Source organism: Taudactylus pleione, unplaced genomic scaffold (genome assembly GCF_031769625.1).
Source record: "Taudactylus pleione unplaced genomic scaffold, aTauple2 ptg000391l, whole genome shotgun sequence".
Taxonomy (NCBI): Eukaryota; Metazoa; Chordata; class Amphibia; order Anura; family Myobatrachidae; genus Taudactylus; species Taudactylus pleione.
Window position 1 is genome coordinate 2,465,427 of NW_028284792.1, and position 20,754 is coordinate 2,486,180.

Consider the following 20,754-nt stretch of genomic DNA (forward strand, 5'->3'; position numbering starts at 1 on the left):
GTCTGAAATATTTAAAATTGGGAAATCAGCATTTTGTTGTAGCACTACTAGTCCTTGCAAGCCCCTGCCACTATAAACTGCTGGGTATGCTGGTCTTTAGTGCACCAAACACTGACACGATGAACATTTTTAAAATAGAATAAACTCTTCCACGCACCTTCTTTTCCCTATTTATTATACACCTAAAACAATGGATGGGGTCCTCTTCTGTCTTCCAACTGTTAATCCAATGGAAAAAAACAATTCTAGAAATAATGCATACTGCTCCACCAGGAACCCACTCACTATTGACAAGCCTCCCCATAGATCACTAACTAATCAATAGAGTAGCTTCACTCTGACTGGTCAAGATATGAGGAAACCTACACTGTATATATATATATATATATATATATACATACACACACACAGACATCACATTAAAACCACCTGGCACCAAACAGCTCTGACCCGTCGATGCATGGACTCCACAAGAGTTCTGAATGTGTCAGTGGTATCTGGCACCAAGATGTTGTCAGCATATCCTTTAAGTCCAGTAAGTTGAGAGGTGGGGCCTCCATGACTCGCACTTGTTTTTCCAGCACATCCTATAGATGCATTAGATGCGTTATGCATTCCTGCTGCCTGTCGCTGTACAGTATTTCTTGGAGGATTTTGCTATATCTGTATGTGCCTCTCTATGTGCCCTCCTATGTTTCTATGTGCTCCCCTATGTCTCTAGGTGGCCCCTATGTCTTCATGTGTCCTCCTATGTCTTTATGTGCCTCACTATGCATGTATGTACACCTCTATGTCTGTATGTTCCCCTCTATGTCTATGTGAACGCTGCAATGGTGCCGATTTTGTCAGCTTTTCAGCAGGGGTCGCCACCCTTGCATCCCTCCTGGCTATGCCACTGTTACTGGGCACCAACATTAGTAAAAACAAACAAAACAGTAAAAGAGATATATAAGCTATACTCTATAGAGACAATATGCAAATAAGCCTCTCCTGTGCAGGAAATTACACTTTAAACTCATTTTCTTTATAGCTGTTTCAGTAATTTTTTAAATGCACTGGGTTTCAGGTAGCATTGTATAGGCCATCTAAGAGACATCCATCTCATGATCTATAATCCATGGATTCAAGTGCTGCCATGCAAATGGAATTACCCAGATGACAATTCTCTTGAATAAAAAAGGATTATTTTCATATTATATTTAAGTAGTGCAGTTTAAAAATCTTAATTCATCTTTACATGCTTAATTCATCTTTACATGCTGAACAGAAAAACATAAGCATTTGCAAATAACATTATTGTAAATGGGAACAGATGAATAAAAGAAATGTGTTCACTGATCAGTATTTCCTGGGCTTTCCTCAAAAACACATTACAGTATCTGTATATGTAAATTTATTCTTTAGCAATCGTATCAGCATTGGGCCAGATGGAAGAGGAGATATGTGCAAATGTGAGGTTGAATCCCATCATAATTCCCAGACTTTGCTTTGGGATTTGTGTATTGCACGGAGTTCTGCAGACACAGCGGATATTTCCCAGCACTGGTTTGAATCATCTTCTGTATCTTGGGCCTAACCAGCTTACACAGGTGAACTAAAACTTTATAGTCTTATATATGTATCACTTTTTTATGTATTTCTAATAAAAATGTTTTACGTGTGCTTAATTCTAAACAATGTAGGCTAGTATAAGCAGTTACAGATGTTATATAATAATCCAAATAAATGTGTGTATAATGAGCCCATCTAGATTAGATTTATTTCACAGCAGCTTGTCATACAGTATAATGGTAAGAGATTGGGGCATAGTTAATAGGAAGTTAGCCTGAGTGTAAATGTCACTACACAAGAATCATGACATCTTGGTTAAACAGTATTTAATAATATATTTAATCTCCTGTTTTCTATAATACAGTACTTCATTTTGAAAAGTGTTTTTAGATTTGTACTTACTTCCTTAAATTAAATGCATTTCATTTACTGTATTTGGGCTGTATACACAAGGGCTTTGAAGCTTAGGTAACTTAGGGCCTGATTCAGACCCACTCGCGAGCGGCTGTCCGCTCGCAAGTGGGTCGATGGTGTGCACTGCGCATGCGCACGACGGAGGGAGCTCCGTCGTGCGCATGCGCGAGACACGACGAGCGAAGGACTTTCCTTCGCTCGTTGTGTCTGATCAAAGGGGGCGTGCTGTCGATGTTGATTGACAGCACGCCCCCTTTGGTGGGCGTGCCGGGGGCGTGCCTGCCAGACGGAGGCGTTCCCAAGGGAACGCCTACCGTCAGAAGCCGGCCCCACTGACATCACTAGTGATGTCAGTGGGAGTGATTTTGGCTCTGATAGAGCCAAAATCACTCCTGGCCTTGCGGTTGAGAAACTCAACCGCAGGCTTCTGCTCGCACTGGCGATGGTAGCGATGGTCAAGACCATCGCGACCATCATCCTGCACGCTCGTATAGGCTGTGGGTGGTGACCCACAGCTATACGAGCGTCCAGGAGGACGCTCCATATTTATGGAGGTGGGCCCTGATTCAGAGCGAGCGCTCTGGTCAGAGCGTCCGGCTCTGAATCAGGGCCTTAGAGTCTATGTATTAATAATCGCAAAACTGCCGTGATTAGTAAGGTTTCATATCGCGGCAGATATTTTCATTAAAATGTCCCCGCTATGTACAAAGGGGAACTCACGGGCACAGTGGTTGCGGTAACTGATGTCCCTGTGAGTTATATCCCTGGCATGTTGTAGAAGTTTTTCACAGAATTGAAAGACTTCTCCGGGGAAAGCTAATAATGCGCATATGCAAAGTGTCAGCTTCTGGAGCCCGACGGAGGCTGCTAGAGACAGATCGAAAGATCTCTCTCCTGCCCTCGAGCCTCCATAGGCTTAAAGCAGTTTACACCATCTAATGATGATGTAAACTACTGTGGCCCAACTCCAAAAAGCTTCACTTTTTGGAGTTTGATACACACTGTAGGGGTCAGATCGTAGTTCCCATTGATAATAATGGAGACTGTGATCTGCAGTGCTAATTAGCACTTTGCTGGATATTTCTGTGGAGTTTCCAGCATTGTGCTATTAGTACATAGGAAAAATTAATAAAATGATGTAGATACTGCAGTTTCTACACAATTTTATGAGAAAAAGCTTGATAGATAGATCCCTAAACCTTGCTCAGGTAACTTTTGAGATGTGTTCAAATCGGCTCAAAGATGCTCTGCAGCATGATTACTAAAATGTTTTTACAGGCACTAAATCAGACATTATATTTTGTCAAGCATTAGAAATTCACAACACATGGGTGTTGATTGACTGTTGCTTGTCAAAAAAAATGTGCATGGTAAGCACCCGTGTGGGTGCAAGCTCCTACACACAATTTCTCACTAAAGTAGCTATAGGTTTCTGCTGTGATGTCTGCTTGTTGTTATAATACCATATACCTTGACTGAAAACATGAATAAAAATGTTTTTGGTTGTGTAATTAGAGCCTCAAGGCAGTATTGACGACTTATGATAACATGAAAACCTGTGATAACAACTTTACTGGAGCCGTGGTTGAAGCAGTGAACACTATATATTCTTGTCTCTCACTAACATTAGAGGATAGAGCTTACATTCAAGCCATTGTGCATGAGACTATTTCATGCAGCCTACAGCAACAAGGTAAGACAAATTGCATGTCATAAATGCCAACATTTTAGACATAACTGAAGTCCTTATATGTTCTGGTTCCCAGTATAGCCACAATTTTAGCTGCCTGCAATTATTCTCTTCTTGATTACACTCTGTAAAAGCGACAGTTATAGAAACGGGTTAACTACACCACGTACTTTATTAAAAATGCCACATGTTTAACAACACTATTGTGTTGGCTTGCCTTTGCCTTAAATTCTTAATCCATTGCAAAACAATTAAAAAATGTGCTATCTGTATGTTGGTGACCTGTATCCTATATACAAATTGATGACCAAACTAAAGCTACAAGTTGATAGTGCAGATATAGTGGTGAACCGCGCTCATTCAGTGGTGGTAGTGGAGTTGGATGGGGGGAAAGAGGGAAGGGAGTGGGGGGATGGTGGTTAGGAGGTGGTGATTGAAGGGGTCGCAGGTGGAGTATGACTGGTGGTTGGGGGGTGTGGTGTGTGAGGGGTGAAGATTGATAAGGGAAGTGGGTGGAGAGAGGGGAGGAAGGGTGTGGGGAAGGGTAGGGGTTGTGTGTATGTGTGAGAGTGTGGGAGTTGGAAGAGTACTGCACAGTCTGTAGGAGTACCTGTTCCTACTGGTAATGCAAACTGAAGAGGGGTGTCAGCTGTGCTCATTTTGGGTGTAGGGCAAGGTGTTGTGTTATGTGTGCTGGATGGTGTTGAGTAATTAAGGGACAGACACCAGAGTAGGGTGCCAAACCTTTTATTGAGTAGACACAGTGCTGCTCTGGAATGGTCCGGGGGGGAGGGTGTGGCAGGTCTTGGAGGGTGTGGAGTTCTGGGGTATCGGTGGAAGTGGGTGTAATGAGGGTGGCGTGACTGGCTCGGGGGGGAGGTAGGTAGACCCTTTCCGGGGGCTCCTTGCCGTGCGGTTCTTGATCAGCAAGTCTTCTCTGCTGGACCTTTGGTCGACAGCCTTACGAGCAGTCTGAGTTTCGGTAATGTCAGTATAGTCCGTGAAAGTTCTAGCGACTGCGGCATCCTGTATGGTTGTGGATGCAAGTACTCTGTAGGATGCCTTTGGTGTATCGTTGTGGCTGGAGCAGTGGGGAGGATGCACACCCCGGTCCAGGACAGGTTGCCATTAGCTGGTGTTGCTAGCGGCTACCTGGACTGGCGGTGGTCCTAAGGGTCAGTGGATGACCACGGAGTATGTAAGGTGAGGTCCGGGGCTGGGGTGGCTTCGCGCATGCTGGTGAGAGCGGAGTTGGTCAGATCACTGTGCCTGTTCCAGATACCGGGTTGCCCGTGTCCTCTGGGGGGAGAGAATAATGCAGGTGTGGGTGCAGTCTCCAACACATTTTGGCTCGTGACCTTCTTCAAGGAGGTTACTGAGGTATTGGAGTTTCCGGTGTTTTAAGCTGTACTCAATGGTTTGGGTGCGGTCATGTGATAATGGCCTGCCAATAAGGATCCTCACTACTGGTGATCATGTGATGCAGGGGGTGTGTGTGTATGAGTGGACTGTGGGAGTAGCTGGATGGAGAGGTGGGGATGGTGTGTGTGGGCTCAACCAATGAGGGAGATGGAGTCTGTGGTGTAAACAAATATAATGGGGGAACGGGGAAGGGATGGCGAAAGGTTGAGTTATGTGGTAGAGGGGGGACGGGGGTGTGAGCAGGGGGATTTCTGGGCCTGGGGTGTGTCGATGCGGCAGTGGAGTACCAACTGGAAAGGGGGTGTGTGGGAAAGTGATGAAGATGGGTCTCAAGGGCAGGGTGCGGCTGAGGAAATGGACAGTAAGCAGGTTAATGGGGGCTTGTGTGGGTCCTCGGGGCTAACGTGTGGGGTGTAGTGTGGATGATGTGCCTATGTATGTTCGGGAGGGGCGGGTTGCATGGGAGGGGGGCATACAGGAAGGATAGGGTTCAGGCGCGGGTGTTAGCTTGGTGTGGCATGTATTGAGGTAGGGGAGGTTGTGTGGGTACAGTAGTAGGACATGTGTGGACTAGGTATGGATGGTGGGAGGTAACAGTACCTGTACCACCAAAGGGGGCACAGGATAGTGGAGGTGATGTATAAGGGGTGCGTGCAGTGGGTATTGGGGATGAGAGTGGCAGTTGGAGGGGCCATGTGAGTGTAAGGGGATGGTGTAGGGTAGGAGATGTGGTGTGGGAGTTTGTGAATGGTGAAGGGGGTGGTGTCAGGGGTTAGGAGTTGGGGATGTGTTCTGGGAGGTAGTGGATTGGGTGTGTGGGTGGCAAGTGGTGTGTAGGGGTGTGGAGTTGTGTGGGGAAGGGTGGTATGGGGTGGATGTGCTGAAGCCGGGGTCTAGATCCCTGATGGGTGGGTAATGGCTAAATGCATCTGGATGTAATTGATAAAGGGTTCCTAGAGGGTGATTACCTGATGATCACTGACTTGATTTCGTTGTCTATGTTCAGTTCCTTTGGTTTGAGGGTTTGTAGTGTGATAATCCATCTGAGCTCTTTCCACCTCTCCAGTTCTTCTTCATGTGCCTGATCCCTGTGAAACTAATGCCTTTCGTGCTACTTTGATGGTTTTCGAGAAAATGTATGGGGATATTGTGGTTGTCTGCCTTGTTGGTGATATTTCTTAAGTGTTCAGTGATTCTGGTTTTGAGTGGTCTCCCTACATTCCCTAAATACTGTTCTCCATACATACTGTTCTCCCTACATACTGTTTATCGCATGGGCACTGTATGAGGTAAATTACATTGGTGTTGGTGCATGATATGTGTTCCTTTCTTTTGTATGCTTTTCCTGTCTGTGGATGTGAAGGTTGTGGTTGGTCTGGTGCTTCTGCAGTGTAGATTTCTGCAGCTTATGCATGTCCCGCAATGGCTAATGTAAACCTGTCTTGGACCGTGGTGTGCATCCTCCCCATTGCTCCCAGCCGGCAACGCCATCCTGCTTCACTCACCAGACGGTGCTGGCAATCAACTGCTAGGAAGCAGTCGTAAGCACCTTCAGTGAGCATCATTGTTACTGGGCCTGGGTGGGCGGATCCCACCACCACACGAGGATACACTAGTCGCCAGGTAGCGGCAGTGTCTACCTGCAGACACACGAGCAACAATATCCAACAGGGGAAGCACGTCCCCCGGCAAGACGCAGACCACAGCACGGCATCTCCGGCATCAGAACCATCTGTCCAAGCCAGGATGAGACAAGACTCACCCCTGCAAGTTACATCCTGGTCGCAACGATACACAAAAGGCACCCTACCGGTAGGTAAGTTCTTGCATCCACAACCGCGCGGGACGCCGCATTCACTAAAACTTTCATGGATTATACTGACACTACCGAAACTCAGACTGCTCGTAAGACTGTCGACCAAAGGTCCAGCAGGGAAGACATGCTGGTCAAGAACCGCACAGCAAGGAACCCCCTGAAATGGTCTACCTACCTCACCCCCCTCGAGCCAGTCACGCCACCCTTATTACACCCACTTCTACCGATACCGATACCCTGTAACTCCACACCTTCCAAGACTGGCCACACACCCCTGAAACATCCCAGAGCAGCACTGTGTCTACTCAATAAATGGTTTGACCCCCGACTCTGGTGTCTGTCCATTATTTACTCAACACCATCCAGCACACATAACACAACACCTTGCCCTACACCCAAAGAGAGCGCACCTGACCCCGCCTCTTCAGTAAAGCTACAAGTTGTTTTTTTATCAAAACATACTTAATAAAGTAAAAGTCTATATGAGAGTTTAGATTATAGGTTCCCTTTGACCGGCTCATTTTTGATTGTATGCTTCGGTTCTTCATAATAACACATTTACATATTTTGGTGTGTAGTTTGTAAGGGACAATTAGGTAATACAAACCAGCAAGACAATTCTTTCATCTTTGTACTATAGCAAAGCTAATATTTTATCTTGTTTATTGTCTTCTAAACATTAATAGTTTTACATTTCTTAATGTTCTCTGAAAATCAGGAAGACATTAACATGTTTTTAATATAAACTTTTTAGATTTCACCTACACTTCCTGTTCTGCTGATTTTTTTCAGACTACTCCAATGATGATCTTCTTGCTATATTACTAAGGAACCACAAGAAAAGTTGATTTTAAGAGTAATTTTTTGTGTTTTGTTATCATTAGCACAATTTATTTGCCATGCCTCGCAAATATTCCATTGTTTTCTGGTAACACAGATCTATTTCAATATGAATTAGTACTTAACAAAATACATGGCAGTTTTATTGGTTCTGTGTTTCTGTCAGTCAGCATTTCTTCACATGTTCTGAGAAATCAATGTTGAAATCAGTTTTGTGAAATGGAAAGCTGCCTAGAATTATACATTACTATCAATTCAGCCTTCACTGGTACTGTATCTTGTTTTTACTGAAGGCAAATTACTAGGGGTATGCACCGGCCACTTTTCATGTTTTGGTTTTGGATCTGGATTGGTTTTGCCAAAACCACCCTTCCGTGCTTTGGGTTTTGTGTTTTGAATCTGTATTTTTTTGGAAAAAAGCATAAAAACAGCTAATATCACAGAATTCGTTTTTTTTTTTGTTCCTACGCTATTATTAACCTCAATAACAGTAATTTCTACTCATTTCCAGTCTATTCTGAACACCTCACAATATTGTTTTTAGGCCAAAAGGTTGCACCAAGGTAGCTGGATGACTATGCTGAGCGACACAAGTAGGCGGCACAAACACGTGGCCCATCTAGGAGTGGAACTGCTAAATTAGTGGTACTGCTAAATTACATATTGTCCTTGCAAAGGCTATCGTGAAAACATAAATCAACAAAAGAAAACAAAATTAAAATAAACAAGAATCATAGTTTTGATATTCCAAAACTCCACATGCACAGCATGAGAATTGAAGGCAAATTACTAGGGGTATGCACCGGCCACTTTTTGTGTTTTGGTTTTGGATCTGGATTGGTTTAGCCAAAACCACCCTTCCGTGCTTTGGGTTTTGTGTTTTGGATCTGTATATTTTTGGAAAAAAGCATAAAAACAGCTAAAATCACAGAATTCGTTTTTGTTTGTTCCTACGCTATTATTAACCTCAATAACAGTAATTTCTACTCATTTCCAGTCTATTCTGAACACATCACACCTCACAATATTGTTTTTAGGCCAAAAGGTTGCACCAAGGCAACCTTTTGGATGACTATGCTAAGCGACACAAGTGGGTGGCACAAACACGTGGCCTATCTAGGAGTGGTACTGCTAAATTAATGGTACTGCTAAATTACAAATTGTCCTTGCAAAGGCTTTCGTGATCTTTAGGGTCATCAGATAAAAACTGTACTCTTATTAGTTACACATTGTAAATTAGTTGTTGCAGAAATTTAGGGACATATTTATTAATAATGGGTGATAACAAAGATTTTTTTATTGCTTATTACAGCAATATAATTATATTAGGCCCAATTTACCATTGAAATATACTCAGTGGCTGGCAGTGGAATGAGGACTGCTGCGCTAGCCAGTTCTTGTACCCTCTGTGCATGAATGGTTCACACATGCTTACTGCAGCAGACTTCCAGTTGTAATAATATAAAAAAATATTTTACTATACTGTATTTAGTAAATATACATAATTTTAGTAATAAAACATTGCCATCCTGAGATGGAGATAGTGTTATATGACAGTCACTGGCCTTACTCACTACAGACGTCGATTTGCAGCGATAACATTTAATAAGTAAGAATAAAGCCTATCTCATATCTTTTTTGTGCCAATAACTATAATTTAAGAAGTTTGGAGACATGTTAGTGTTTCTTTTTCTCTTTTTGTTCGTTATACTGCAATTAAACTATATTACTATAAAGTATGGCAATTCTTGGTGTTTTTGGATCTTAATGATTGTTATGAATGTTTGTCATTTAGACCAACATAAGCACATTTATATATATATATATATATATATATATATATTTATATTAGAGATGTGCAGGCTCGGACTGGTTCAGATTTTCCCGTCAAATTCAGATTTCTCCCGCCAAATTTTGAGTCTCTGAAAGAAGCAAAATGTCATATTTCATTGACAAACATCATATTTCATGGACAAACATCATCTTTCATGGACAAAAGTTCACAAAAGATGATGTTTGTATAGATTTACATTCATTTATCTTTTATATTATTAAAATATGTTTTGTTTTTTTAGTCAATTATTTTATTAAATACATTTTAGCATTTAAATAAATTCCTTGTGTAGTTGTTACTTTTTGTGTATAAGCTGCTAACACTCTCACAATTGTTAAATATACATATTTAATGTCTCTTCAACTATATTAGAAAGCATGGAAAACATAGTTTCTTACATGGCATTGCTACTTTACAGAATATCTTACCATCAACCACCTCAGCTTTCCCATTCCACCTGCTGAAGTGGACCCTGCACAGTATTCCAGCTGGTTGATTGACCACCTGCCTGCAAATGATTCCTGTGAAGAATTACTATGGTCAAGGGCAACAGAGAGAGCTGCTAATGACACATAGTAAGTTGTTTCTTGTATTTATGTGCAATTTATAATATGATTGGAAATAATTAAATTGTTACACTTTCAATTTGATTCCATAGTAGATATGCACAAGAACACTTGTTTTACCATAAATTGTAAATGTCTACAATAGAAAACAAAAAGTTAAATTCTTATACCCTTTTTTTGTTTTAGTTGTTAAACATCTATTGATTGTGACATTGCATATCAGTAACTTTTTATTTTGCATTGAGTTTGTTTTATTGATTTTGGCGCATTATTACAAAGTTGGGCCATGAAAACATAAATCAACAAAAGAAAACAAAATTAAAATAAACAAGAATCATAGTTTTGATATTCCAAAACTCCACATGCACAGCATGAGAATTGAAGGCAAATTACTAGGGGTATGCACCAGCCACTTTTCGTGTTTCGGCTTTGGATCTGGATTGGTTTTTGCCAAAACCACCCTTCCCTGCTTTGGGTCTTGTGTTTTGGATCTGTATTTTTTTGGAAAAAAACATAAAAACAGCTAAAATCGCAGAAGTCTTTTTTTTTTTGTTCCTACGCTATTATTAACCTCAATAACAGTAATTTCTACTCATTTCCAGTCTATTCTGAACACCTCACACCTCACAATATTGTTTTTAAGCCAAAAGGTTGCACCAGGGTAGCTGGATGACTATGCTAAGTGACACAAGTGGGTGGCACAAACATGTGGCCCATCTAGGAGTGGTACTGCAGTGGCAGACAGGATGGCAGTTTGAAAAACTAGGCCCCCAAAGAGTACATAATGCCAAAAAAAAAGATGTGTAAGAGGGTCTGCCACACGACTGTGGCTGAAATGATTGGTTCGTTTGGGCCCCCACAAAACAAACTGGCAATTAATCTGTCCCTGCACAAACTGGCTCTACAGAGGCAAGATGTCATCCTCATCCTCCTCATCCACCGATTCCTCACCCTCTTCAGTGTTGTGTACATCCTCATCCTCACAGAGTATTAATTAGTCCCCTGGAGGCTGGTCTTCCTGGAAGAATTGATAATTCATGTTGATGAACATCATCTTCTCCACATTTTGTGGAAGCAACCTCCTACGCCTTTCGCTGACAAGGTTCCCGGCTGCACTAAAAACTGTTTCGGAGTACACACTGGAGGGAGGGCAACTTAGGTAAAATAGAGCCAGTTTGTACAGGGGCCTCCAAATTGCCTCTTTTTCCTGCCAGTACAGGTATGGACTGTCTGACATGCCTACTTGGATGCTGTCACCGATGTAATCCTCCACCATTCTGTCATTGGTGACAGTATCATATGCAGTGACAGTAGACATGTCAGAAATTGTTGGCAGGTCCTTCAGTCCGGACCAGATGTCCAAACTTGGTCCTGCCTGCCCTGCATCACCGCCAGTGGGTTGCTTAGGATATCTAAGTTGTTTCCTGGCAGTCCCAGTCGCGGGAGAAAATGAAGGAGCTATTGACGTGTCACATTCCGCTTCAGCTGACAGTGTTTTCACCAGCAGGTCTTTGCACCTCTGCAGGCTTGTGTCCGCTGGAAAGAGAGACACCACATCGGCTTTAAATGTAGGATCGAGCACGGTGGCCAAAATGTAGTGGTCTGATTTCAACACATTGACCACCCTCGAATCCTGGCAAAGCGAATGTAGGGCTTCATCCACAAGTCCCACATACCGACTGGAATCACTCTGTATTAGCTCCTCCTTCACTTTCTTCAGCTTCTTCTGCAAAAGCCTGATGAGGGGAATGACCTGACTGAAGCTGGCAGTGTCTGAACTGACTTTACGTGTGGCAAGTTCAAAGGACTGGAGAACCTTGCACAACACGGAAATCATTCTCTACTGCACTTGAGTCAGGTGAATACCCCCTTCTTTGCCTATGTCATAGGTGGATGTATAGGCTTGAATGGCCTTTTGCTGCTCCTCCATCCTCTGAAGCATATAGAGGGTTGAGTTCCACCGCGTCACAACCTCTTGCTTCAGGTGATGGCAGGGCTGGTTCAAGAGTGTTTGCTAGTGCTCCAGTCTTCTGCATGCAGTCGCTGAATGGCAAAAGTGGTCTGAAATTTTTCGGGCCACAAAGCGTCTCCTCCACGCCCATTTCGTTTTTCAGAAAATTATGCACCACCAAATTTATTGTGTGAGCAAAACATGGGACGTGCTGGAATTTGTCCAGATGTAATGCCCGCACAACATTGGTGGCATTATCAGATATCACAAATCCCCAGGAGAGTCTAAGTGTGATAAGCCATTGGGCCATGATTTCCCTCAGTTTCTCTAAGAGGTTGTCGGCGGTGTGCCTCTTAGCCTCTTACTGAAACTGGTGATACACAGTGTAGACTGCCTTGGAATGAGCTGGTATTTCTGAGATGCTGCAACTGGTGACGCTGCTGTTGTTGCTGCGTAAGGCGATACATCTACCCAGTGGGCTTTTTAACAGTCATATAGTCCTTAGTCTGCCCTGTTCCACTTGTCCACATGTCCGTGGTTAAGTGGACATTGGGTACAACCGCATTTTTCAGGACACTGAGGACACTTTTTCTGACATCTCTGTACATTCTCGGTATCGCCTGCCTAGTGAAGTGGAATCCAGAAGGGATTTGGTACCGGGGACACACTACCTTCATCAATTGTCTAAATCCCACTGCACTAATGGCGAATACCGGACGCACGTCTAACACCAACATAGCTGTCAAGGCCTCAGTTATCCGCTTCGCAACAGGATGACTGCTGTCCTACTTCATCCTCTCGCAAAGGACTGTTGGACGGTCAGTTGTTTAGTAAAAGTAGTAGTGGTGTTCCAACTTCCTCTCTGGGATGATGAACGACTCCCAGCAGCAACAGCAGCAGCGGCAGCAGTAGGCGTAGCAATGCAGGATCCTCCGGAGGAATCCCGGATAGGAGAGGAGTCAGTCATGCCAGTGGGAGTTGACGGTGCAGTTTGCTGGCGCTTGGATACAACAGGACAAAGGAATTTAGGTGTCCCTGGACTGCTTATGGTCTTAGGCACAGTTTCTGAACTTGGCAGTAACTTTTTATGAACGCGCTGCTGGTGACTTATAAGGGAGGATGTTCCTAGGTGGTTAACGTCCTTACGCCTACTTATTATACCTTTGCATACGCAAAATATGGCAAGACAGTAGTTGTCCGGATTTGGACTGAAATATATCCAGACCAAAGAGGTGGAATGTTTGGTCTTCTGCCCAGGCATGACCGTGATCCCACGGACAACAACTGTCTCCCCCGATGCCTGATTTAAACAAACCACATCACCATCAGAATCCTCCTCATCAACTTCTTCCTCAGCGCCAGCCACACCAATATTCTCATTCTGTTGTACTTCAACAGTGACATCTTCAATTTGAATAGCAGCAAGTGGACTGTGGGTGCTCCTTCCAGCACTTGCAGAGGGCATGCAAATGGTGGAAGGAGCCACCTCTTCCCATCCAGTGTTGGGAAGGTCAGGCATCGCAACCGTCGCCACACTTGGACTCTCCTTAGGGATTTGTGATATCTTCTTAGAATTAGAAAGCACAGTTCTTTGCTGTTCTTTTGCCAGCTTAACTCGTTTAATTTGCTGAACCACTAGTAATGAACATAGGGAAGGACCTTAGCCATTCCTTGCCACTCTGTGTCATAAATGGCATATTGGCAAGTTTACATAATTTTACAGAATTTTGGCTTTTTGGATTTTACATGCCCTCTATTATGACATTGGGCATTGGCCTTGGCAGACGACGTTGATGGCATTCCATTGTCTATGTCATGACTAATGGCAGCAGCTTCAGCACTATGAGGAAATGGTTCTTGATCTTCCCCTATGTTATCCTCCACCACAACACACAGGACAGCAGCTGTAATGTAAGAATAAGAAGGGCAGCGGCCTACACCACAACACACAGGACAGCACCTGTAATTTAAGAATAAGAAGGGCAGCAGCTTACACCACAACACACTGGACAGCACCTGTAACAATTATTTGTATTTTTGGGCAGCAGCCCTTTCATAGGAGCACAGCACCCCTGCGCACCTACCTACGCCAATGACAGGTGCGGCTGGCTAACACGGCACGCACACAGAAAATATATATATATATATATGTTTTGTTTAACACTGGTGGTGGTGGTAGGTGAAGAGAACACCCCCTGAACACAGCACTACAGTCAGCCCCTATGGACAGGACAACAGCCAGCCCCTATATGGACAGCAATAACCAGCCAGCCCCTATTGTATATGGAATGGACAACAGTAGCCAGCCAGCCAGCATCAGCAACAGCTCCCTCCCTCTTCACAGTAGCCAGCCAACCCAGTATTGTATTGTATATAACTATAAGTAGTAGTGTACTACTAAGTTTATTATTTTTATTAGTATCCAACAGCTCCCAGCTCCCTCCCTCTGCCAGCCCCTATGGACAGGAAAACAGCCAGCCCCTATATGGACAACAGTAGCCAGCCAGCCCCTATGTATGGACAACAGTAGCCAGCCAGCCTCTTCACAGTAGCCAGCCAGCCCAGTATGTAATGTATCACACAACTGAACAAACAGTATATCACACAACGCTAGCTCCCAGCTCCCTTCCTCTGCACGCACACGCTCCATCGCGGGACTTTTTATAGAATCCAAAACCCGTGAGAATCCGACAGCGGGATGATGACGTTTTGCCTCAATTTCAGTTCCGAGCCAGGCGGGAAAATGTCGAACCATGACTCGGTTCCAGACTCGGATAGGGGGGGGGGGTTGGATTTTGGAAATCCGAACCTGCTCACCCCTACAAATTACCTGTGGAAAGGTAGCTGCAAATTGCAGCTATAAAGCCAGTGTGAGCGCATGAAAATACAATACTGCACAAACATAACCTTGTGTCATCTGCTAAAGGAGCATATCATACGTTACTAGTTGGTTCATTGTATGGCATAGTTTATTGCTTTCCCAATGGCTAGGACTCCAGGACTGTCGGGGATTGTTGCCACTTCCCTTGTCATTCACTTAATAGGTTAATGGGTTATCTTGCAGTTCCACTATGTAAAACACTGATATGCCACAATATATTTGTCGAGACCCACCATCTTTTGTGGGCCTGTTGCAGTCTGAGACCAAACACATCTTGATATGCTAACTTTAGCTACTAAGAATAATAGTTAATTATATATTGACGATTTGGCCTATCTGATAGGCTTTTCAGTGCTATCCCAAGATTAGGTATCCTGGGGCAAGCATGGGAATGGGAATGCCAGTCATTCAAATACAGATGTGTCCTAATACATCTAGCTTCCTTGCACGTTAAACAGCCCTTCTAGTCGTGCCATGCCATGGCATGACTCGGTAGCGCCTAGCATCTTTTGTGTGATTTTTTACCTTCAAATGTGTCTTATTCGCATAGTGATGCAAATAGTTAGCACAAACAGCTTCTGTTGATTAAAATGATATGCAGCATGCATATGTCCTTTGAGCGAGTGCGGGTGTATCTGCATGCAAACGCTACGTTAGTGTCAGCGGCTGTAACACTGTAACGTAGTGTTTTGCATGCAGATACACCGGCAGTCAAACACAGAACATAGGCATGCTGCATATCTTTTTAATCAGCAGAAGCTGCTTGTGCTATCTATTCGCTACCAAGTCACATGGAGTTCCAGCGTTATGTGTGGCACGACTTGTAGTGCACGGAGGATAGATGTATGTGGACACATCTGTACTTTAAGACATAGTGCAGGTTTATCACTTTTAATATAGTTTCCAGGTAACTGCCTAATTAAATCAACTATACTCAATAAAAGTGTTAAAGTTTAAGGTACAACTATTAAACATATTCCCTAACTACAATGAGAACTTATCCGGAGCCCCCCAAAGGAGGTTGGTGGGATGCCATATTCAAATTAAATCTGATCAAGGAGCTATTGTAGAAGTGGCAGACCTGTCCTGTTATATAATTACTGGAAGCTAGAGTATGAACAAGCACCAGAATTGCACTAGTGTGTGTACATGGTGAATAATACGGCTCCACTATGAACTGCTTGCGGGTGATATTTATATCCAGTTTAGATTTGTCATCATTGAAAGTACACTTCGGCACTGAGCAATGTCACAGTGACAAAATGAGTCGTGCTGCCAGTGACCAGGGATGTTTTCATACAGGGATTGCCTTTTTGGACATCCCCATCTCATTGTTCTCTACCCATACAGCAAATAGAGAGGGTGTCTCTTCCCCAGATTTCCCCCATTATCCTAACCTGGGAACCTATACACTGGATGTCTAATCTGCAGCAGCAGTTTACAGTAGAGGGTTAATTTGATCAAATCCTATACACTTGAATGGCATACAACTACTTTATGCAGCTCCATTGAATACTACCTGATGGTCTGTGTGTGTGCTTTGGGCCGCAGTGACTGTCTTCACATATCATCATATCCAGCTCCTAGCTTTAAGTAGTAGGGGTTACAGAGAAGGCCCACTTCCTTTGCCCAATGGGGGTCAGGGACTTAAAGAGCTTGTCCATTTTGAACAATTACCATTCTGGGATACAAATATACAGTACAATATCACTATGCTCAACCCCTATGTAATTCATATATGCACAGTCTATAGTACAATACACAAACATCAACTATATCTCTTTCTATTATGAAATAATTCTAAATCATACCAGAGAAGATGGTATAAATAAGTGACTGGCTGAACACAAAAGCATAGTATATAACCTTTATCTTTAGCAATATTATGTATATAATAAATATAATATTTCTATATGTTTAAGACAAAGGATTATTTGCTGCCATTTGGTCTATTGTTATATTCTGATCTCTTGTACAATATGTTTTATGGTGTCCTACAAATTATATTTGCTAGATAGATACACATCAAGCGATACCTGCTGTAATCCATGTGATGAACATTTCTTGTACACATTGTTTCAGAGGCTATTAGGATCTCTACAGAGAAATAAACCCATTTGTACTTTTCCAATCTGAGTGATGCATGCCTGGGTGAGCATTACATTGGTTTCAAGATTCAATAATAGGCACAGCAGACATGGGGCGGCATGTTTAATTTAAAGCTGTGTCAGAAAGGTGAATATAAACTTACAGCACTTACTAAAGATACGTATTAGACGCTTGTGAATACATCTAGGCAAAAAAAAAAAGATCTTGTTTTTCCATTAAGTGGAGATTGATAGTGTGGGATTTATTCTGTGTAATTTGGTAAGGCTTATTTTATTATACGATCAGCCGCGCTTCAGGTGATAGATTTAAAACTGAAATATATTGAAAGATTGAGCCAGTAGATGTACACAGACAGGGCTGACTTCAGAAACGATTGGGTCCAGGTGAGATGATAAGGACAGGGCTATTTATTCTGATCTGGAGTGATCATAACACTGAGTATGGAGAATGAGAAGTTAGTCCTGGAGGCCAGAGGCAGGTTAGTAGAGGTCTCAGCAATATGGCGTTTGGGGAGCAGGCAGACCCCACAGCCTGGCAAGCTATGACAGAAGACTAAAGTGCCATCCCTGACTCACCTGACTGGGAGTTGGTAATTCTCTCTGGCTAGACTTATTTAATATCCCCAGTGAAGCCATGGCTGGTTAGAGATTGAGGTGAAACAGGAGCATCCAGCAGCTGACTGTAATGAACAACATTAACACTTAATTCTTCTCAGGGAAACAGTATGTAATGCCGGCTGTCGGGATGCGTCCTGTCAAAATACTGACAGTGGCATCCCGATGGTTGGTATCCCAACATGGGCTGGGTAAGTATACTTACCCTCCCCCTTATCCCACTAACCCTCCCTTTTTGTAGCCTAACCCTAACCCTCCCCACCCCGCACTCTAACCCTCCCTGTTAGTGCCTAAACTTAAGTTTCCTCCCTTTGTGCCTAACCTAACTCTCCCACCTTAGTGCTTAACCCCCCCCCAGTGGTGCCTAACCCTAAACTCCCCCCCTAAAAACCTAACGCTAACCCCACTATGCTACCTTAACCTAACCCTCCCCCCCTGTGGCTAACACTAAAGGCACCCCGGCTTTTCTTTGTTTGGGCTGTCGTCCTCCTGGATTCCAGCATCGGGATTAAGATAGGTGTCGGTATTTCGACACCTATAAGTCCCTTGTCGGGCTTCCAGCATCGGGATTGCCGCCGGTCTCATAACTACATTCCCTTCTCAGATTTTAGTATATATCTTCAATGACAAGTCCCCTCTTATTATCAGCAATGTGCATCATCATTTTTGGTTAGTATACAATATACAATTAGCTCTGGAACACGCAGCATACTCCATAATATGCATCTACACAGTTTTTACAATGCTAATATTTTGATGTTTATAATACAGATTTTTCTTGGATTGTATACTGTACTAGACAGGATTTCATCAAATGTAAATTGTTTCATAGTTTTGTATGTTGATATGAAATTGTACCAGCTTCAGTATTGTGTACCAAAAGAATAAAGTCATCGAGTTGGCCAGTATTTGGCTTTGCATAAATACAAGACTGAACTGTTCCCATTGTTCTGACAATGAAACAAGTTAATTCTCACTTTAGTCCAATAATATTTCAGAAGTATGATGTTACTATATGAAAGAAAGTATTTGGCCTGTCAAGAGCAAGATTTAACTCCTTTATAATTACCACCAGTCACTGTGGAGTATAATAATAATAATAATTAGTAGTAGTAGTGTGAGATTGTTTAGTTTTGCATTTGCTTTAGGTTTTATCCATATATGAAAACTACTGTATTTCACATAGGGAGCCAAAGCCAGTTTAAACATTTTCAGCATGAACTAAAGAACAATGCACCCACTGAAGGTTTTTGTTCTCTCCATCTTTATAAGAAGTTTACATTATACCAGTGGCGTATCTAGGCAGGGTTGGTGTCACCTAGGGAGCCTACTCACCCTGTCACTCCCACCTCTGCACTCCTTGCATGCACATGCACTCGTGAAAGGTGGTGTGGCCTCATGACCACAAAGTCAGCCCCCTGATGCTTTAGTTCTCATCATGTGTTGGCAAAGGGTGTATTTGAACCCTGTTAAAGCGTTGATTAAGTCATTGTTTATATAGTTTATATTCTGACCCCATCAGATGAAGACGGATACAGTAATTGTTCCTGAGGTATGGAACATCAGTAGTGAATTAAGAGCTCACCCTCAGCTTTACACAAATGCCCCCTTTGCTACCTAACAACAGCTATGGCATTGAATTGTCTTGTTTATTTGCATAATTCATAATTATCTTGGCTCTTCAGAATGTAGATGTATATTTAAAAGTATGATTCAATCTGATTTCATTGCCACCGCATTGTGTTCAGAGCAATTACCATTCATTTGGCTTTTGAGTCTGTTGAATGAATTTTCCACATGAGATGCCTTAATTTGTATGTGTTTTATTGCTGTAAAGTAGCTATTGGCAAAGTGCCTGAATCTCCAGCAAAGGACCGTAATTCTTTTTGCTATGTAATAAAACAATGGGCTTGAGTAACTCAAAGTGAAATTATTAAAATTGATTTTGTTGGTTGTCAAATTCACAATGCTGCTGGAAAAAAAAATTAAAAGAATACTGTAGGTCCAGTTTTCCACATTTTAAAATATAAATGTGGCTGCTGTTGCTCTTGCTGATCCCAGGGGTGTGTTTCATCATCTCAGTGTAGCTTTCCTGCTACTAACTAGTTGAATATTGAACATTCTGTTGTATGTTACAGTCTGTACTCAATATATCAAGATTATCATATTTAGGGGGGTTTACCCCACAGCTAATTAAACCCGCTGCCCAATTCAATTAGCTGTGGGAACTCCGCACGCTAAACCCCACGGGGTGTATTTTGTTAAAATGCAGACTCTGCATTTTAACATGCGGGGAAACCCATGGATACAAGCACTTTGAGCGGAATCTATGGATTAGTTCGCATTAACCCTTGTTTTACAGTGGGGAAAGAATGCAGATTAATTGAATAGCTCCGGGTGTGAAACCATTCCCATTGTGGTAAGCCCTTATCAAATCCTGGAGAGAGATAAAGTGGAGAGTACCAACCAATCAGCTTCTAAGTAACATTTCTCTAGCACAACCTGTAAAATGGGTTTTGGTATAAAAAATAACAATAGGATTTCACATATGGCATAAATCCTGATCTATTCTATTGACAAATTATTACATTTAGGTTACATAAAAAATAATAATATAGTGTTATTTTTCATAACTAAACCAATAACCATGTATATAAATACAAAAACACTATTGGGTCTATTCATTATGTTAATTATTAGGCTCTGAATAATAAACATGCTAATTCATCATTGCTCCGTCGCGGAGACAGCTGATCCGGATATCAGCTGTCTCCGCGAGCGGCTTCACTGCTCCTTTCAGGGCAGTGAGACAAGTGCACCTGCATGATCTACAGGTCACGCACGTGCACAAGACCCATGACGTTCGGCTGAAGGAGCTGGACAGGGGCGGAGGGATCGGAAAGCATCCCTTTTCGCAAGCTGGGACACCTTCGAATAGGGAAGGAGCGGGTTGCGGGCCGTGAGCTTGATGAATTCTGCCCCCATACTAGTGTATGGGGACAGTGGGCCATTCCGCAAAAGGAAGGTAAGTAGGAGATATCTGTGATAGCTCCTGCTTTATCTTCT

The 20,754-nt window shown here is 42.8% G+C and overlaps 1 protein-coding gene across 1 annotated transcript in view; it reads left to right on the forward strand.

Annotated features, from left to right (window-relative positions):
* The window catches only part of LOC148507539 (uncharacterized), a 662,982-nt gene that overhangs the window by 501,072 nt on the left and 141,156 nt on the right, over window positions 1-20,754 (forward strand). Inside the window, exons 89-91 of the mRNA XM_088445856.1 lie at window positions 1,405-1,589; window positions 3,481-3,658; window positions 9,986-10,142. Of these exons, the coding sequence (XP_088301982.1) occupies window positions 1,405-1,589; window positions 3,481-3,658; window positions 9,986-10,142 (520 nt within the window). The remainder of the gene's footprint in view (window positions 1-1,404; window positions 1,590-3,480; window positions 3,659-9,985; window positions 10,143-20,754) is intronic.